General features: G+C 38.0%; 1 protein-coding gene across 8 annotated transcripts in view; it reads right to left on the bottom strand.

Moving 5' to 3' along the window:
- CSNK1G1 (casein kinase 1 gamma 1) overlaps positions 1-17,386 on the bottom strand; it is a 158,742-nt gene that overhangs the window by 62,997 nt on the left and 78,359 nt on the right. For all 8 annotated transcript variants that reach the window (XR_004348363.1, XR_004348362.1, XR_004348361.1 and 5 more), the window contains 2 exons: positions 17,054-17,094; positions 11,212-11,281 (listed from right to left, as the gene is read on the bottom strand). Coding sequence is in view for 3 of the 8 variants with exons in the window: in XM_032622132.1 (XP_032478023.1) it covers positions 11,212-11,281; positions 17,054-17,094 (111 nt within the window). In the remaining 5 variants the exon portion in view is untranslated. The remainder of the gene's footprint in view (positions 1-11,211; positions 11,282-17,053; positions 17,095-17,386) is intronic.

Below are 17,386 nucleotides of genomic sequence, written 5' to 3'. Positions count from 1 at the left end.
GAGGTTCCTTAAAAAACTACAAATAGAATTACCATATGACCCAGCAATCCCACTACTTGGCATATACCCTGAGAAAACCAAAATTCAAAGAGAGTCATGTACCAAAATGTTCATTGCAGCTCTATTTACAATAGCCAGGACATGGAAACAACCTAAGCGCCCATCATCGGATGAATGGATAAAGAAGATGTGGCACATATACACAATGGAATATTACTCAGCCTTAAAAAGAAATGAAATTGAGCTATTTGTAATGAGATGGATAGACCTAGAATCTGTCATACAGAGTGAAGTAAGTCAGAAAGAAAAAGACAAATACCGTATGCTAACACATATATATGGAATTTAAGGGAAAAAAATGTCATGAAGAACCTAGGGGTAAGATAGGAATAAAGAGGCAGACCTACTGGAGAACGGACTTAAGCATATGGGGAGGGGGAAGGGTGAGTTTTGACAGGGCGAGAGAGAGTCATGGACATATACACACTAACAAACGTAGTAAGGTAGATAGCTGGGGGGAAGCAGCCGCAAGGCACAGGGATATTAGCTCGGTGCTTTGTGACTGCCTGGAAGGGTGGGATGGGGAGAGTGGGAGGGAGGGAGACGCAAGAGGGAAGACATATGGGAACATATGTATATGTATAGCTGATTCACTTTGTTGTAAAGCAGAAACTAACACACCATTGTAAAGCAATTATACCCCAATAAAGATGTTTAAAAAAAAAAAAAAAAAAAATCTACCCCGGTCGGCGGGAAGATGGCGTAAGAGAAAGACGTGGAGATCGCCTTCCTCCTCACGGATACACCAGAAATACATCTACACGTGGAACAACTCCTACAGAACACCTACTGAAGGCTGGCAGAAGACCTCAGAGCTCCCAAAAGCCGTGTGGATGAAAGGCTCTTGGTGCTCCAGCCCAGGAGGCAGGGCTCTGCCTCTGAGGTAGGAGAGCCAACTTCAGGACACTGATCAACAAGAGACCTCCCAGCTCCACATAATATTAAACGGTGGAAATCTCCCAGAGACCTCCATCTTAACACCAGCACCCAGCTTCACTCAACGACCAGCAAGCCACAGTGCTGGACAACCTATGCCAAACAACTAGCAAAACAGGAACACAACCCCACCCATTAGCAGAGAGGCTGCCGAAAATCATAACAAGGCCACAGACACCCCAAAACACACCACCAGACGTGAACCTGCCCACTAGAGAGACAAGATCCAGCCTCATCCAGCACAACACAGGCACTAGTCCCCTCCACCAGGAAGCCTACACAACCCGCTGAAACAACCTTAGCCACTGGAGACAGACATCAAAAACAACGGGAACTACGAACGTGCAGCCTGCAAAAAGGAGACCCCAAACACAGTAAGATAAACAAAATGAGAAGACAGAAAAACACACAGCAGATGAAGGAGCAAGATAAAAACCCACCAGACCTAACAAATGAAGAGGAAATAGGCAATCTACCTGAAAAAGAATTCAGAATAATGATAGTAAGGATGATCCGAAATCTTGGAAGTAGAATGGACAAAATGCAAGAAACAGTTAACAAGGACCTACAAGAACTAAAGATGAAACAAGCAACGATGAACAACGCAATAAATGAAATTAAAAGTACTCTAGATAGGATCAATAGCAGAATAACTGAGGCAGAAGAACGGATAAGTGACCTGGAAGATAAAGTAGTGGAAATAACTACTGCAGAGCAGAATAAAGAAAAAAGAATGAAAAGAACTGAGGACAGTCTCAGAGAGCTCTGGGACAACATGAAACGCACCAACATTCGAATTATAGGGGTTCCAGAAGAAGAAGAAAAAAAGAAAGGGACTGAGAAAATATTTGAAGAGATTATAGTTGAAAACTTCCCTAATATGGGAAAGGAAATAGTTAATCAAGTCCAGGAAGCACAGAGAGTCCCATACAGGATAAATACAAGGAGAAATACGCCAAGACACATATTAATCAAACTATCAAAAATTAAATACAAAGAAAGCATATTAAAAGCACCAAGAGAAAAACAACAAATAACACACAAGGGAATCCCCATAAGGTTAACAGCTGATCTCTCAGCAGAAACCCTACAAGCCAGAAGGGAGTGGCAGGACATACTGAAAGTGATGAAGGAGAAAAACCTGCAACCAAGACTACTCTACCCAGCAAGGATCTCATTCAGATTTGATGGAGAAATTAAAACCTTTACAGACAAGCAAAAGCTGAGAGAGTTCATTACCACCAAACCAGCTTTACAACAAATGCTAAAGGAACTTCTCTAGATAAGAAATGCAAAAGAAGGAAACGACCTATAATAACGGACCCAAAACAATATAGAAAATGGGAATAGGAACATACATATCGATAATTACCTTAAATGTAAATGGACTAAATGCTCCCACCAAAAGACACAGATTGGCTGAATGGATACAAAAACAAGACCCTTATATATGCTGTCTACAAGAGACCCACCTCAGACCTCGAGACACATACAGACTGAAAGTAAGGGGATGGAAAAAGATATTCCATGCAAATGGAAACCAAAAGAAAGCTGGAGTAGCAATTCTCATATCTGACAAAATAGACTTTAAAATAAGGACTATTAAAAGAGACAAAGAAGGACACTACATAATGATCAAGGGATCGATCCAAGAAGAAGATATAACAATTGTAAATATTTATGCACCCAACATAGGAGCACCTCAATACGTAAGGCAAATACTAACAGCCATAAAAGGGGAAATTGACAGTAACACATTCATAGTAGGGGACTTTAACACCCCACTTTCACCCATGGACAGATCATCCAAAATGAAAATAAATAAGGAAACACAAGCTTTAAATGATACATTAAACAAGATGGACTTAATTGATATTTATAGGACACTCCATCCAAAAACAACAGAATACACATTTTTCTCAAGTGCTCATGGAACATTCTCCAGGATAGATCATATCTTGGGTCACAAATCAAGCCTTGGTAAATTTAAGAAAATTGAAATTGTATCAAGTATCTTTTCTGACCACAACGCCATGAGACTAGATATCAATTACAGGAAAAGATCTGTAAAATATACAAACACATGGAGGCTAAACAATACACTACTTAATAATGAAGTGATCACTGAAGAAATCAAAGAGGAAATAAAAAAATACCTAGAAACAAATGACAATGGAGACACAACGACCCAAAACCTATGGGATGCAGCAAAAGCAGTTCTAAGGGGGAAGTTTATAGCAATACAAGCCCACCTTAAGAAGCAGGAAACATCTCGAATAAACAACCTAACCTTGCACCTCAAGCAATTAGAGAAAGAAGAACAAAAAAGCCCCAAAGCTAGCAGAAGGAAAGAAATCATAAAAATCAGATCAGAAATAAATGAAAAAGAAATGAAGGAAACGATAGCAAAGATCAATAAAACTAAAAGCTGGTTCTTTGAGAAGATAAACAAAATAGATAAACCACTAGCCAGACTCATCAAGAAAAAAAGGGAGAAGACTCAAATCAATAGAATTAGAAATGAGAAAGGAGAAATAACAACTGACACTGCAGAAATAAAAAAAATCATGAGAGATTACTACAAGCAACTCTATGCCAATAAAATGGACAATCTGGAAGAAATGGACAAATTCTTAGAAATGCACAACCTGCCCAGACTGAATCAGGAAGAAATAGAAAATATGAACAGACCAATCACAAGCACTGAAATTGAAACTGTGATTAAAAATCTTCCAACAAACAAAAGCCCAGGACCAGATGGCTTCACAGGTGAATTCTATCAAACGTTTAGAGAAGAGCTAACACCTATCCTTCTCGAACTCTTCCAAAATATAGCAGAGGGAGGAACACTCCCAAATTCCTTCTACGAGGCCACCATCACCTTGATACCAAAACCAGACAAGGATGTCACAAAGAAAGAAAACTACAGGCCAATATCACTGATGAACATAGATGCAAAAATCCTCAACAAAATACTAGCAAACAGAATCCAACAGCACATTAAAAGGATCATACACCATGATCAAGTGGGGTTTATTCCAGGAATGCAAGGATTCTTCAATATACGCAAATCTATCAATGTGATAAACCATATTAACAAATTGAAGGAGAAAAACCATATGATCATCTCAATAGATGCAGAGAAAGCTTTCGACAAAATTCAACACCCATTTATGATAAAAACCCTCCAGAAAGTAGGCATAGAGGGAAGTTTCCTCAACATAATAAAGGCCATATATGACAAGCCCACAGCAAACATCATCCTCAATGGTGAAAAACTGAAAGCATTTCCACTAAGATCAGGAACAAGACAAGGTTGCCCACTCTCACCACTCTTATTCAACATAGTTTTGGAAGTTTTAGCCACAGCAATCAGAGAAGAAAAGGAAATAAAAGGAATCCACGTCGGAAAAGAAGAAGTAAAGCTGTCACTGTTTGCAGATGACATGATACTATACATAGAGAATCCTAAAGATGCTACCAGAAAACTACTAGAGCTAATCAATGAATTTGGTAAAGTAGCAGGATACAAAATTAATGCACAGAAATCTCTGGCATTCCTATATACTAATGATGAAAAATCTGAAAGTGAAATCAAGAAAACACTCCCATTTACCATTGCAACAAAAAGAATAAAATATCTAGGAATAAACCTACCTAAGGATACGAAAGACCTGTATGCAGAAAATTATAAGACACTGATGAAAGAAATTAAAGATGATACAAATAGATGGAGAGATATACCATGTTCTTGGATGGGAAGAATCAACATTGTGAAAATGACTCTACTACCCAAAGCAATCTACAGATTCAATGCAATCCCTATCAAACTACCACTGGCATTTTTCACAGAACTAGAACAAAAAATTTCGCAATTTGTATGGAAACACAAAAGACCCCGAATAGCCAAAGCAATCTTGAGAACGAAAAAAGGAGCTGGAGGAATCAGGCTCCCTGACTTCAGACTATACTACAAAGCAACAGTAATCAAGACAGTATGGTACTGGCACAAAAACAGAAAGATAGATCAGTGGAACAGGATAGAAAGCCCAGAGATAAACCCACGCACATATGGACACCTTATCTTTGATAAAGGAGGCAGGAATGTACAGTGGAGAAAGGACAGCCTCTTCAATAAATGGTGCTGGGAAAACTGGACAGGTACATGTAAAAGTATGAGATTAGATCACTCCCTAACACCATACACAAAATTAAACTCAAAATGGATTAAAGACCTAAATGTAAGGCCAGAAACTATCAAACTCTTAGAGGAAAACATAGGAAGAACACTCTATGACATAAATCACAGCAAGATCCTTTCTGACCCACCTCCTAGAGTAATGGAAATAAAAACAAAAATAAACAAATGGGACCTAATGAAACTTCAAAGCTTTTGCACAGCAAAGGAAACCATAATCAAGACCAAAAGACAACCCTCAGAATGGGAGAAAACATTTGCAAATGAAGCAACTGACAAAGGATTAATCTCCAAAATTTACAAGCAGCTCATGCAGCTCAATAACAAAAAAACAAACAACCCCATCCAAAAATGGGCAGAAGATCTAAACAGACATTTCTCCAAAGAAGATATACAGAATGCCAACAAACACATGAAAGAATGCTCAACATCATTAATCATTAGAGAAATGCAAATCAAAACTACAATGAGATATCATCTCACACCAGTCAGAATGGCCATCATCAAAAAATCTAGAAACAATAAATGCTGGAGAGGGTGTGGAGAAAAGGGGACACTCTTGCACTGCTGGTGGGAATGTGAATTGGTTCAGCCACTATGGAGAACAGTATGGAGGTTCCTTAAAAAACTACAAATAGAATTACCATATGACCCAGCAATCCCACTACTGGGCATATACCCTGAGAAAACCAAAATTCAAAAAGAGTCATGTACCAAAATGTTCATTGCAGCTCTATTTACAATAGCCCGGAGATGGAAAGAACCTAAGCGCCCATCATCGGACGAATGGATAAAGAAGATGTGGCACATATACACAATGGAATATTACTCAGCCTTAAAAAGAAATGAAATTGAGTTATTTGTAATGAGATGGATAGACCTAGAGTCTGTCATACAGAGTGAAGTAAGTCAGAAAGACAAAGACAAATACCGTATGCTAACACATATATATGGAATTTAAGGGGAAAAAATGTCATGAAGAACCTAGGGATAAGACAGGAATAGAGGCGCAGACCTACTGGAGAACGGACTTGAGGATATGGGGAGGGGGAAGGGTGAGTTTTGACAGGGCGAGAAAGAGTCATGGACATATACACACTAACAAACGTAGTAAGGTAGATAGCTAGGGGGAAGCAGCCGCAAGGCACAGGGATATTAGCTCGGGGCTTTCGGACAGCCTGGAGGGGTGGGAGGAGGAGAGTGGAAGGGAGGGAGACGCAAGAGGGAAGACACATGGGAGCACATGTATATGTATAGCTGATTCACTTTGTTATAAATCAGAAACTAACACACTATTGTAAAGCAATTATACCCCAATAAAGATGTTAAAAAAAAAAAAAAAAAATCTACCCCACCTGCACCCATCCAAAAATGTGAAAATAGTAGATAATGTTCCCATTTGGATTCACTGACTACTGGGTGTCCACTTTGCCAGGGTTATATTTATGATGTAATTAACTTAGAAAAATAAGTTTATATCTTCTGAAACTGAGTAAGACCCCAAGTATAAATATCTGCACCAGGATGTTTTTTGCATGGTAACATGGTCTTTAAAGTTTTTAATACAATCTCAGTGTTCAAATAGGTCTTAAAAAGTCACGTAATCTAACTTTCTACCCAGTGCACATATCTCCCTTATAACATCCAGAATGCGTAACTGTTTAACTTCTGCCTGAAAACTGCCCTCTTGCTAAGAGACAGGAAATCCTATTGCATAAGACAGCTTATTCCAGTTCACGATTTGGTTTTTTTCTTCCTACAAGAAGGTGTTTGGAAAGAAAGGAAACACAGTATTGTACCACTTTATCATCATTTGTTGACCTTATGCCTGAAACTGTTGACACATGGCTCCAGATACAAGGGGACAGAAACAGGTTGCTTGGTGATGGAAGAGGTAAGAGAGAGACCATAAATCCACTGCTGTACTCTTTTAAAAAATTAGCTATTATAATAACAACAACAATACAATAATAATACATGATCAGGGCAGAAAATACAACCAACATGAAAGGATTAAAGTGTAAACCTAAAGACTGCTTCCCATTTCTAATCATTCTCTTCAAAGATAATCATTAACTTTTTTTTTTTTTTTTGCGGTACGCGGGCCTCTCACTGTTGTGGCCTCTCCCGCTGCGGAGCACAGGCTCTGGACGCGCAGGCTCAGCGGCCATGGCTCACGGGCCCAGCGGCTCCGTGGCATGCGGGATCCTCCCGGACCGGGGCACGAACCCGTGTCCCCTGCATCGGCAGGCGGACTCTCAACCACTGCGCCACCAGGGAAGCCCTCTGCTTTCTTTTTAATAGCTAATTCCGTGGTATAAATATATCACCATTTATTTACCCAGACCCATATTGATGACACTTAGATTACTTTTTCACACTGTTTTAATTGTGATACAAAGTCAAACTTATCTTACTGAAATTTCTTTCTATAATTTTTATTCTGGAATCCTTTGGAATAAACTTAATCTATCATTTAATAGATCTTTAAACATTTGAAAATCACCGTCGTATCATATGCGGAGTAAATGGCAGAACATATGAAGGAAAAGTTTTGAGTTATATACTGAGTTATATACTCAGGTATATCAATAGGAGAAATGCTTTCTTCAAAAAAAAACAAGCTACAAGTCTGACAGCACTAAATGCATGCCTAAATTATGGTCTACAAAGCTGACAGGATATTATACAATGATTAGAAACGTGTATCTAATGCAGCATCAAGACAAATGTTACAATGTTCAGTGAATGAAGACATGCAATTGCATGTTTACTGAGATTAACTATGAAATATGTCTGCATATGAAAAAGAGAAATATTCAAATAAAATGTGGCTGAGTTAGGGTGATAAGAACATGGACCACCATCTCCTTTCAAAATATCCTTTAATATTTCATAATTTGGTTTCTACAATAAATGAAAAAAGGAAAAAAATGACAGCTTTTAGGAAGACCAAAATCCTCATTCTCAGTTTCAAGACTCTCAAGGCCCTCTTTCTTCCCTGATTATCTTAGAGATAACCTTCACAGTAAATAATCAGGTCTTGAAATTCTTGATGGCAAAGTTACACTCAGCAAAGAAAGCTAGAAGTGTGACTGTCCACTAGAGAACACGATGGTATAGAAGGGAAGAAGTTAGAGATCAAACAAGGAAAAGAAGGGACAATCAGGAAGAGCTCCACCTTAAACCATGTTCACAATCATCCAGTACTACCATTTTTGTTCTATCTACCCATGAGTAGAGAACTGGTATGAATTTCCAGATCATACAGTCAGGGCAATGTAGGGGTCAAAAAGCAAGGTAATGAATAAGACTTTTGTACTTAAGGAAAAAAATGGTCAAATTATTCTCAAGCCAACACAGAAGTTCTTATTCTAGGAATTTAAAGTCTCAAGCTATATCAGTGTCCTTTAAATTCATAATCACTCATTTCTCCCCCCAAATTTCATCCATTTATTTCGTAAGTACTGATTAATTCCTTGAACAAACCTAAGTCACAATGGGCTTCTTTTTCTTTTTAAGTATTCCTTGTCATGATACCCAAATATCGTGCAAATCTTCGGCCTGTGCTGATTAATGACAGACGAAGCACCAGTAAGTAAAAACAACGACTGCATAATTTTGGTGTGTGTGCTTTCAGCGTGAAAGGCTGTTTATTTACAGTGCCACAGCATCACCTTGGTTCTGAAGAGAAGGGCATATGTGCTCTAGCTGCTCATACATTAACTACTGATGAGTAACATTTGCAGCTGGGAACTTCACTCTAGAAAAATAGGAAGAGAAATGCTTGTGCCTGTAACTTAGGAAGAAGCTCTAGTGTTCATGCTCACATTTATAGGGAGACATGGTGAAATCTTGTGTACTTTGTCAACTGATCTACTTTCAAAATAAATTTCCTGGCCTCTCGCCTTCTGAGATGGCCCACACTCTGTGGAGTGTGTTTCTCCCAGGGCCGTTCTCACCTTTTGAGACGGACCACATTCTGTCTACGGAATGTGTATCTCTCTAAATAAATCCACTTTTTACCTATCATAATTAAATAATTTCCCTTTTTCAGCCATCCTCAGGGAATATCTTTCTTAATAACTTGGCAAAAATCTAAAACGCATGCTTATCAAATCTTCCTAAGTTCCTTCTGTCACCAGAATTCTTCCCAGCTTCCTATCATGTGAAAGAACTATGAAGGGCCCTGAGATACATTTGAGACACCAGGGTGAAGAAGGCACAAGCCTGTTCTTAAGGAGCTTATAGTAGTCTTATGGAAGGGGCAGGGTGGATATGCAGTTATAATTAAAAAACAGTCAATGTGTAATCATCAGTAACAGAATTAGGACTGAAAAGCATCCGAATACTTAGTAATAATGGGATAAAATAAGATGACACTTAGGAGGTTCTGGTGATCAAAATCAATTATATAACCAGAAAAATTCAGAAAGCCTCGGTTGATGGCAGCTTATGTAAAAAAGACATAAAGGTTTCAACTGAGTAGAACACAAATGCATAAAAGTCAACTATGTAAAATGGCTGTTAAAATAGCTAACCTAGGGGCTTCCCTGGTGGCGCAGTGGTTGAGGGTCCGCCTGCTGACGCAGGGGACACGGGTTCGTGCCCCGGTCCGGGAGGATCCCACATGCCGCGGAGCGGCTGGATCCGTGAGCCATGGCCGCTGAGCCTGCACTTCTGGAGCCTGTGCTCCACAACAGGAGAGGCCACAACAGTGAGAGGCCCGTGTACCGCAAAAAAAAAAAAAAAAAGCTAACCTAAATTAATAGAACTATTGTGTCCAGATCAAGGAAGATAATAATCCCACTGCCTCCAAATCCAGAGTTACTGGTGCTGTTTTATGATGCTCATTTAAGAGGGACATCACAAAACTAGGAGTGTGTGTGTGTGTACATTCATGCTTCCTAGTGGAGCAATGACAGTGAAGTACCTGTTAATCACATAACGCAAAAAACTGAAGGAACTGAAGACACGCAGCTTAAAAGAAGACTTGCAGGTGAGCAGTGGAGGGGCAGCATATAACAGGTGAGATGAATGCATTTGAGCTGTCTGCAAGAACTCATGTTAGGTTCAATGAAAGACAAACGCTCATCCTGGCCTCCCTAGGTTATGACTATGGCTGATTATTGCCATGGTCGGGTATAAGATGACTTGAATAACACCCAGTGGTTCTTATATAATTGTATATATTTTAGGAAGTGAAACTCAAATTCCTTCAACAGTACCTTCAATAATGGTACTTGAAATAGAAACTATGTTTCAGTCATTCACAAAAAACTGTCACATTGAAGAAGCATAAAGCAGAGGAATGTCTATTAATGTCAAACAATTAAACTAGCACTGGAGGATTTCATCTTCTGCAGTAGGAATCCTATGGGTTCAACCTCCTTAGAGTTGGTAACATTTGTTCAGTCAATATATTTTTCTGCAAGCCAGTAAAATATTTCAGAAATTTGACCTTTTTGGTAAAAAAACAGGAATGTTTTTAAAAATTACAAACTTAATTTTTTAAAAATCCTCAGAGGTCATAGGTTATTACAATCATATAGATAGGTCTTCTAAATTAATGAGAACAATAGATAAAGTGACAGTGTTAAGGTATTTCAGAAGATATATTTTAGTAATATGTCTTTAAAATGGATATATAGTCTCAATGTGGTAAAAACAGCTTGAAAATTACCAACACCTCCTCCTTTCTTTCTGTATACACAAAGGAATGAAAAGAGAATGAATAAACTACCAAAAAGCAAAAACCATTCCATGTGTATTTCAGGTGAATGAAAGCATTCACAGGTTGGTCTGTGGGCAGGCATGGTAGCACAGACCCCCAATCAACTCAACTGCCCTTCTAGATGCCAGAGAGTAAGTAGCTTTTTAGTTGACTATGTGTATTTACCTATCCAGCAAGTAGGGGAGATACATGGTCTGGCAAAAAAGGCAGACAAGAAAATTTACATATGTTAGGGCTTTCAGCTAAGCTATATGCTGAATAAATGGAGGAAACATTGACTTACCTGCACTGCCGAGCTGTTTATAAAACCTGTACTCTAAATGAAGCTGTGGAGCACGTGATTTTATTGGTTCCTGAAACCCAAGAAGAGAAATTGTGATCAGATTTAGACAGTTTTTTCATTCCTAGGTTTTCAGAGTAAACCAGGGCTAAGACCACTTAATATTTTAGAGATGATATTCATATATAATAGCATTTTCTTACCACAATTTCTCTTTGAAAGCACATCTGGGGGAAGATGAAGCTGAATTATATACAATCCCTGCCACGGATATTTAAATAAAAATACTCTATCACTCAAGGATAGCTCTCTCACCATGAAGTATTCTTCTGAAATATATTCTCCTAGGAAACCAGGTGCCAAATCTTTTAATTAAATACCAGCAAGTAGGGCTTCCCTGGTGGCGCAGTGGTTGAGAGTCCGCCTGCTGATGCAGGGGACACGGGTTCGTGCCCCGGTCCGGGAAGATCCCACATGGCGTGGAGCGGCTGGGCCCGTGAGCCATGGCCACTGGGCCTGCGCGTCTGGAGCCTGTTGCTCCGCGACGGGAGAGGCCACAGCAGTGAGAGGCCCGTGTATGGCAAAAAAAAAAAAAAATACCAGCAAGTATTTCCTTCTTGTTTTATTATGAATTTTGGGTAGTAAATGGTTTTATTATTTATAGAAAAATGACATATGCTCAGGAAAAAAATTTCATATACACAAAAATTAGAAAGAAAGTAAAAATAACCTGAGATTCTATCATTTAAAAGAAAAGCACTATTAACATTTTGGTGAATGTTCTTCCAAATATTGATTTATACATATATTTATATATAATATAGACTCAAAAATGTATTTTAAATAAATGAGAACATACTATATTTGGTGTTCTATGTCTTTAAATTCAACATGTGATGATGACATCATTCCATAACAGTAAGTAAAACTATATATTAGTGTGTGTGTGTGCGTGTGTGTGTGCGTGTACATACACACAAACCTTAACTTTTGGACATTTGAACTGTTTTCAGTTTTCAATATTATGAATAAAGCTGTAGGAACAGTGTTATGTATATTTATTTTTACACTTCAGAGAATTAAAGACTATAAATGCAACTAAGATATGTAACTTGTAACTTTAATTAATACAGTGTTCAAGTTTTTAAAAATAGAGTTTTCTAAAGAGCCCAAAGATAAAGCAGCCATACTACCACACTTTGCTCTATACCAAACTTCAAGAATTGGCTGGCTCATCATTCTGAATTGACAGTATATCAGGCAACTAGTTAACAAGAAAATCAAACATTACCCTGAAAGGTACGTCTGTATATCCATTAGGATGGCTAATATCAAAAACACAGAAAATAACAAATGTTGGTAAGGATGTGGAGAAATTGGAACCCTTGTGCACTGCTGGTGGGAATGTAAAATGGTGCAGCTACTGTGGAAAACAGTACAGCAATTTCTCAAAAAATTAAATATAGAAGTACCACATGATCCAGCAATTCCACTTCTGGATATACACCTAAAAGAACTGAAAACTCAGACTCAAAATGATATTTGTAGACCCATGTTTGTTGCAATATAATTCGCAATAGTCAAAAGGTGAAGCGACCCAAGTATCTTTAAACAAATGGATGGATAAATAAAATGTGGTTACATTTTGTTCCATATGTGTGATGGCATATTAGTTAGCCATAAAAAGGAAGGACATTCTGACACATGCTACAAAATCAGGGATGGTATGTTAAGTGAAATAAGCCAGACCCAAAAGGACAAACACTGCATGATTCTACTTGTATTAGGTACCTAGAATAGTCAAATTCATAGACAGAAAGTTGAATGGTGCTTGCCAGGAGCTGGGGGGAGAGGGGAATGCTGTTGGTGTTTAATGAGTACAGCATTTTAGTCGAGGAAGGTGAAAAAAAAGTTCTAGAGATGGATGATAGTGATGGGTGCACACCAATGTGAATGTACTTAATGCCACTGAATTGTACAACTAAAAATGGTTAAAATGGTAAATTCGAGAATCAATTCCTTATCAGATATATGATTTTCAAATATTTTCTCCCATTCCATGGGTTATCTTTTCACTGCTCAGAGTCCTCTGATGCACAAAAGTTTTTGATAAAGTCCAACCTATCTATCTTTTCTTACTTGTGCTTTTTTGTGTTATATCCAAGAAATCACTGCCAAATCTAACCTTATGAAGCTTTTCCCCTAAGTTTTCTTCTAAGATATTTATAGTTTTGGCTCTTATGTTTAGGCCTTTGACCCATTTTGAGTTAATTTTTGTGTATGATGTAAAGGGTCTCACTTCACTGCATGTGGATCTCCAGTTTTCCCAACACCATTTGTTGAAAAAAACTGTCCTCTTCCCCATTGAATGGTTATTTGTCCTATTTTTAATATAGGCTCAAAGGAAGGAGAGTTCCACAGCTTCCCTTATTAATTCATGCTGGTGTTTAACAAGTTTCATGGTTTAGAAGGTCTTTATATGTAACTGCAATCTCCACTTACTGAAAGTTTAGCCTATTTCTCTTATATCCTCAATAACAAAGACAAAACAGCTCCCGAATAACCTGTGAATACTATAACAGCTATCTTCAAATAACAAAGCTATTCAGTCATTTCTTAAACTTCCTTTATTCAAGCAAAGTAATTTAAATTTTTTTAACCTTTCCTCACTGGTCCTACTTTTTAGTTATTTGATCACCCCTGAAAGCTCTTCCTGAACCTACTTGAAGTTTTCTGCATTTTTCTTAAAATACAGAATCCATAAATCACAGAATTCAGAACTTTCTTTGAAGTTATCTAGTCTACACCTTTGCTTCTAGGAAGGTTTTATCTAAATCAATTCAGGTAGGCTAGAATACTTCAAAGCCCTAAGGCGCTCTATGAGTAAGAACTCATACCCTTCTCTGATTGCAAAATCAGCAAGCATCAGAGTTGGCCTTCAAGTTTCTCAAGATTCTTGTATTCCAAAAAAATGTACTTAAGACTATACTGTAGAGTCACTTCCTTATTCATTTATCTCTTCAGCTACAGAGTCTCCATTCAGGTTTTAGATCTTCTAATACATCACCATCAAAGCAGCCAATTTCAGAATTTGTCTTTTAGCAAAATCATTAATAATTCAAAAGAAACCAAAAGAGACAGTGATGACAAATTGATATGGAACCAGAGGTTGATCTAAACACTAGAAAGAGGAGTGTTCTTTCTGGAGAAACAGTCTTGAATTCGAACAAACCACAAGAGTCAATGAATTTTAAAAAACACAGATCCTTCTTCAAACCTAATACCTTCAAACTTCATACTGGAAACATTAATAGGAAATATTCAATCTGATCTTGGGTAAATAAGTTAACAGATTAAAAAAAGCAATATCTCTTTAGAGTTATAGGGCTAAAAGTGGGTGTACACATCACATACATTCAGACATGAGGGGCTTTTTATCACAGACGGAAGGACTTACATCCTTCAGCCAACCCCTTCAGCACGTAGTCATAGCCTGCTCAACCAACTGGAGCTTCAAGTGCTCTTCTGAAAGCACTATGAATAAAGGACACTGCAAACAATCTATAAGATTGTAAAAGGCAGTAGGATTAGCAGCATGGAGAGAAAACTTTTTAAACAACTGTTAGAAAACCTCTGTTAAAAAGAACCCCAGAAACCTCAGTGATAGGGGTAAAGGAGGGGTTCATCACACTAGTTTGTTTACACTGTATCTGATTTTTAAAAAAATGTTCCTAGAAATCCAAGAAACAAGAGCCCACAATGAAGATCCAAACAAAGTAGAACTGAAACACTACCAGCCAGGGCTTCCTTGTATTTCTGTGCCAGATGCTGATTACATTTCCATAGAGGGCTGGCTATTTGCCAGAATCATGGTTATTCTGGAACACACACGCCTGCCTGAAATCCTAAACTGAGAGCAGATGGCTACCTTGTAGGACAGTAATGCTTAAGGCAAATTTTGCTGTTACAGTGAAAAGAGCTCAATTACTGCCATCATACCTCCCACAGAGAATACAGCCCCACAGCAAGAGAGGAGGCCCATAGACAAGATTGTCATCCTCTAAAAAGCCTTTATTTAAGGTTTATTTGAAAGAGAAATGAGGTACTGAGGCACACCATACTAGATGACATGAAGTCTATCTACCTTTAACTCTTGGCCATACAAAGAATAAAACTTTAATAAAATGTAAGTGAAATGCAATAGTCAGTCATGTCAATAATGTTATGCAACCTTATCTAAACAGGTCAACTAGTATGAACTTGGAAAGAGGAATCTAGATAGAATGAGTTGCCCCTAACAGAAAGCCTCAGAAGAAGTTTTGATAAATAAGGGGACAATAACAAATATACAGTATTGAGGCAACATTTTAAAGTGTTTTAGGGGCTGCTTCTCCCTATTACTAGTCCCAAAGAATCAAAATTATTCCAACTTGGGGCTTCCCTGGTGGCGCAGTGGTTGGGAGTCTGCCTGCCAATGAGGGGGACGCGGGTTCGTGCCCCAGTCCGGGAGGATCCTGCGTGCCACGGAGTGGCTGGGCCCGTGAGCCATGGCCGCTGGGCCTGTGCGTCTGGAGCCTGTGCTCCGCAATGGGAGAGGCTGCAGCGGTGGGAGGCCCGTGTACCGCAAAAAAAAAAAAAAAAAATTATTCCAACTTAACAAAACAATAAAACAGAAAAAGTAAAAAAGAGATGAACTACATAACACTTCCACAGAATAATCAAATTCCCATAAATACAAATATACAGTTAATTCCTTGACATTCAAGCTGAGAAAAATATTTGGTCTGCATTGCTACATGCATTGTCTCTCTTCCTGCTCCAATTTCTCCAACAAAAGTTCCAAGTCAACAAACAAAACACTTGGTTCCCAAGGAGCTACCTGCTCTAAGACCTGCTCCCTGTCCACCTCTTTGTAGAGAAACTAATCTGATGCCAGTCAGTTCTTCACAGGACAACTCTAACTCCTCCACAGACAAGCTTAATGAGAGGAAAGGACCGACCACAGAGCAGGTGTGGATGTGGTAGGGGCAATTCATTAGAAAAGAACAGCAATTACCATAAGATACTTCCTTCAACTATTAACGTCTCTGCCTTCCAACTAATAAAGCCCAAAACTACCTTCAGATCCTGGGAAATGTACTAGGATTTATTAGGAGGACAATATTTACACAGTTTCATAGAAACTAGTTATATAAAGCATTTCATATGGCTAGAAATGGTTTTTCATCAACCTTAAAGATAAGACTTAAGAACTGTTTCTTCTAAAACTATTAATCCTTAAAAATAATAGAATTATTCTTTTTTAACAGGATGTTATTTTCAATGACTAGGTTAGTTATTCATAAGATTAGCAATGACAAAACCAATTGAACCCTTTGCTTCAAATCTGACCACGTAATGTGTTTTTCACGTTTGACAGCTTTTTAAGGCAATGATTAGATGATCACATTCAGAAGTATATTAATAAATACCTTACATTTTTAAAATGGATAAGTCATATTCAAGAATAAGAAAATTATAAAAAACAATAGCACTGTGAAAGATACAAAGTTTACAGCAGTTACTAGGGTTTTTTGTTTTGCTTCCAGCTGTGTTTTATAAACTTTTTTTGATTTATCATTGCTAACACTATAGTTAGCATCCTCTAACTATATAGTGTTTTACAGTAGACAGTGATTCATCACTGTAACACTATATATATTTGAAGGAAATGACTATGTGGGATCATATGCAAGGAAAAATAACATTAGTATTTTTGTGAATGGTTACAATTATTTCCTGTAAAAAGATATGTGAAGGGTGAGAGCACTAAAACATAATTACCACAAATACAGATTCTACTCACCAGTTTGATAGCTACATATTCATTGGTGTAGAGATTTTTACCTAGGGGAAAAGCAGAATGTATATGTTTTAGTGACATTTATTCTGGGAAATGCAAAGCAAAATCTTAGCTTACAGGGTCATGAGAAAGGTCACATTCCCAACGCTGTTCACATATATGAAACATGATTTGTAAGTGAAAAGCCAAACAGAGATAATGAGACCCAGCAAGACAAGAATAAAAACAGCTTGAGAATTTGAAAATTTAAGCTAGACATGAGAATCTTTTATTTTAAAGAAAACAAATCTCGGGGACTTCCCTGGTGGTCCAGTAGTTAAGACTCCACGCTCCCAA

Source organism: Phocoena sinus, chromosome 2 (genome assembly GCF_008692025.1).
Source record: "Phocoena sinus isolate mPhoSin1 chromosome 2, mPhoSin1.pri, whole genome shotgun sequence".
NCBI lineage: Eukaryota > Metazoa > Chordata > Mammalia > Artiodactyla > Phocoenidae > Phocoena > Phocoena sinus.
Note: the sequence above shows the minus strand (reverse complement) of the source record. Positions and strands in the feature narration are given on the sequence as shown.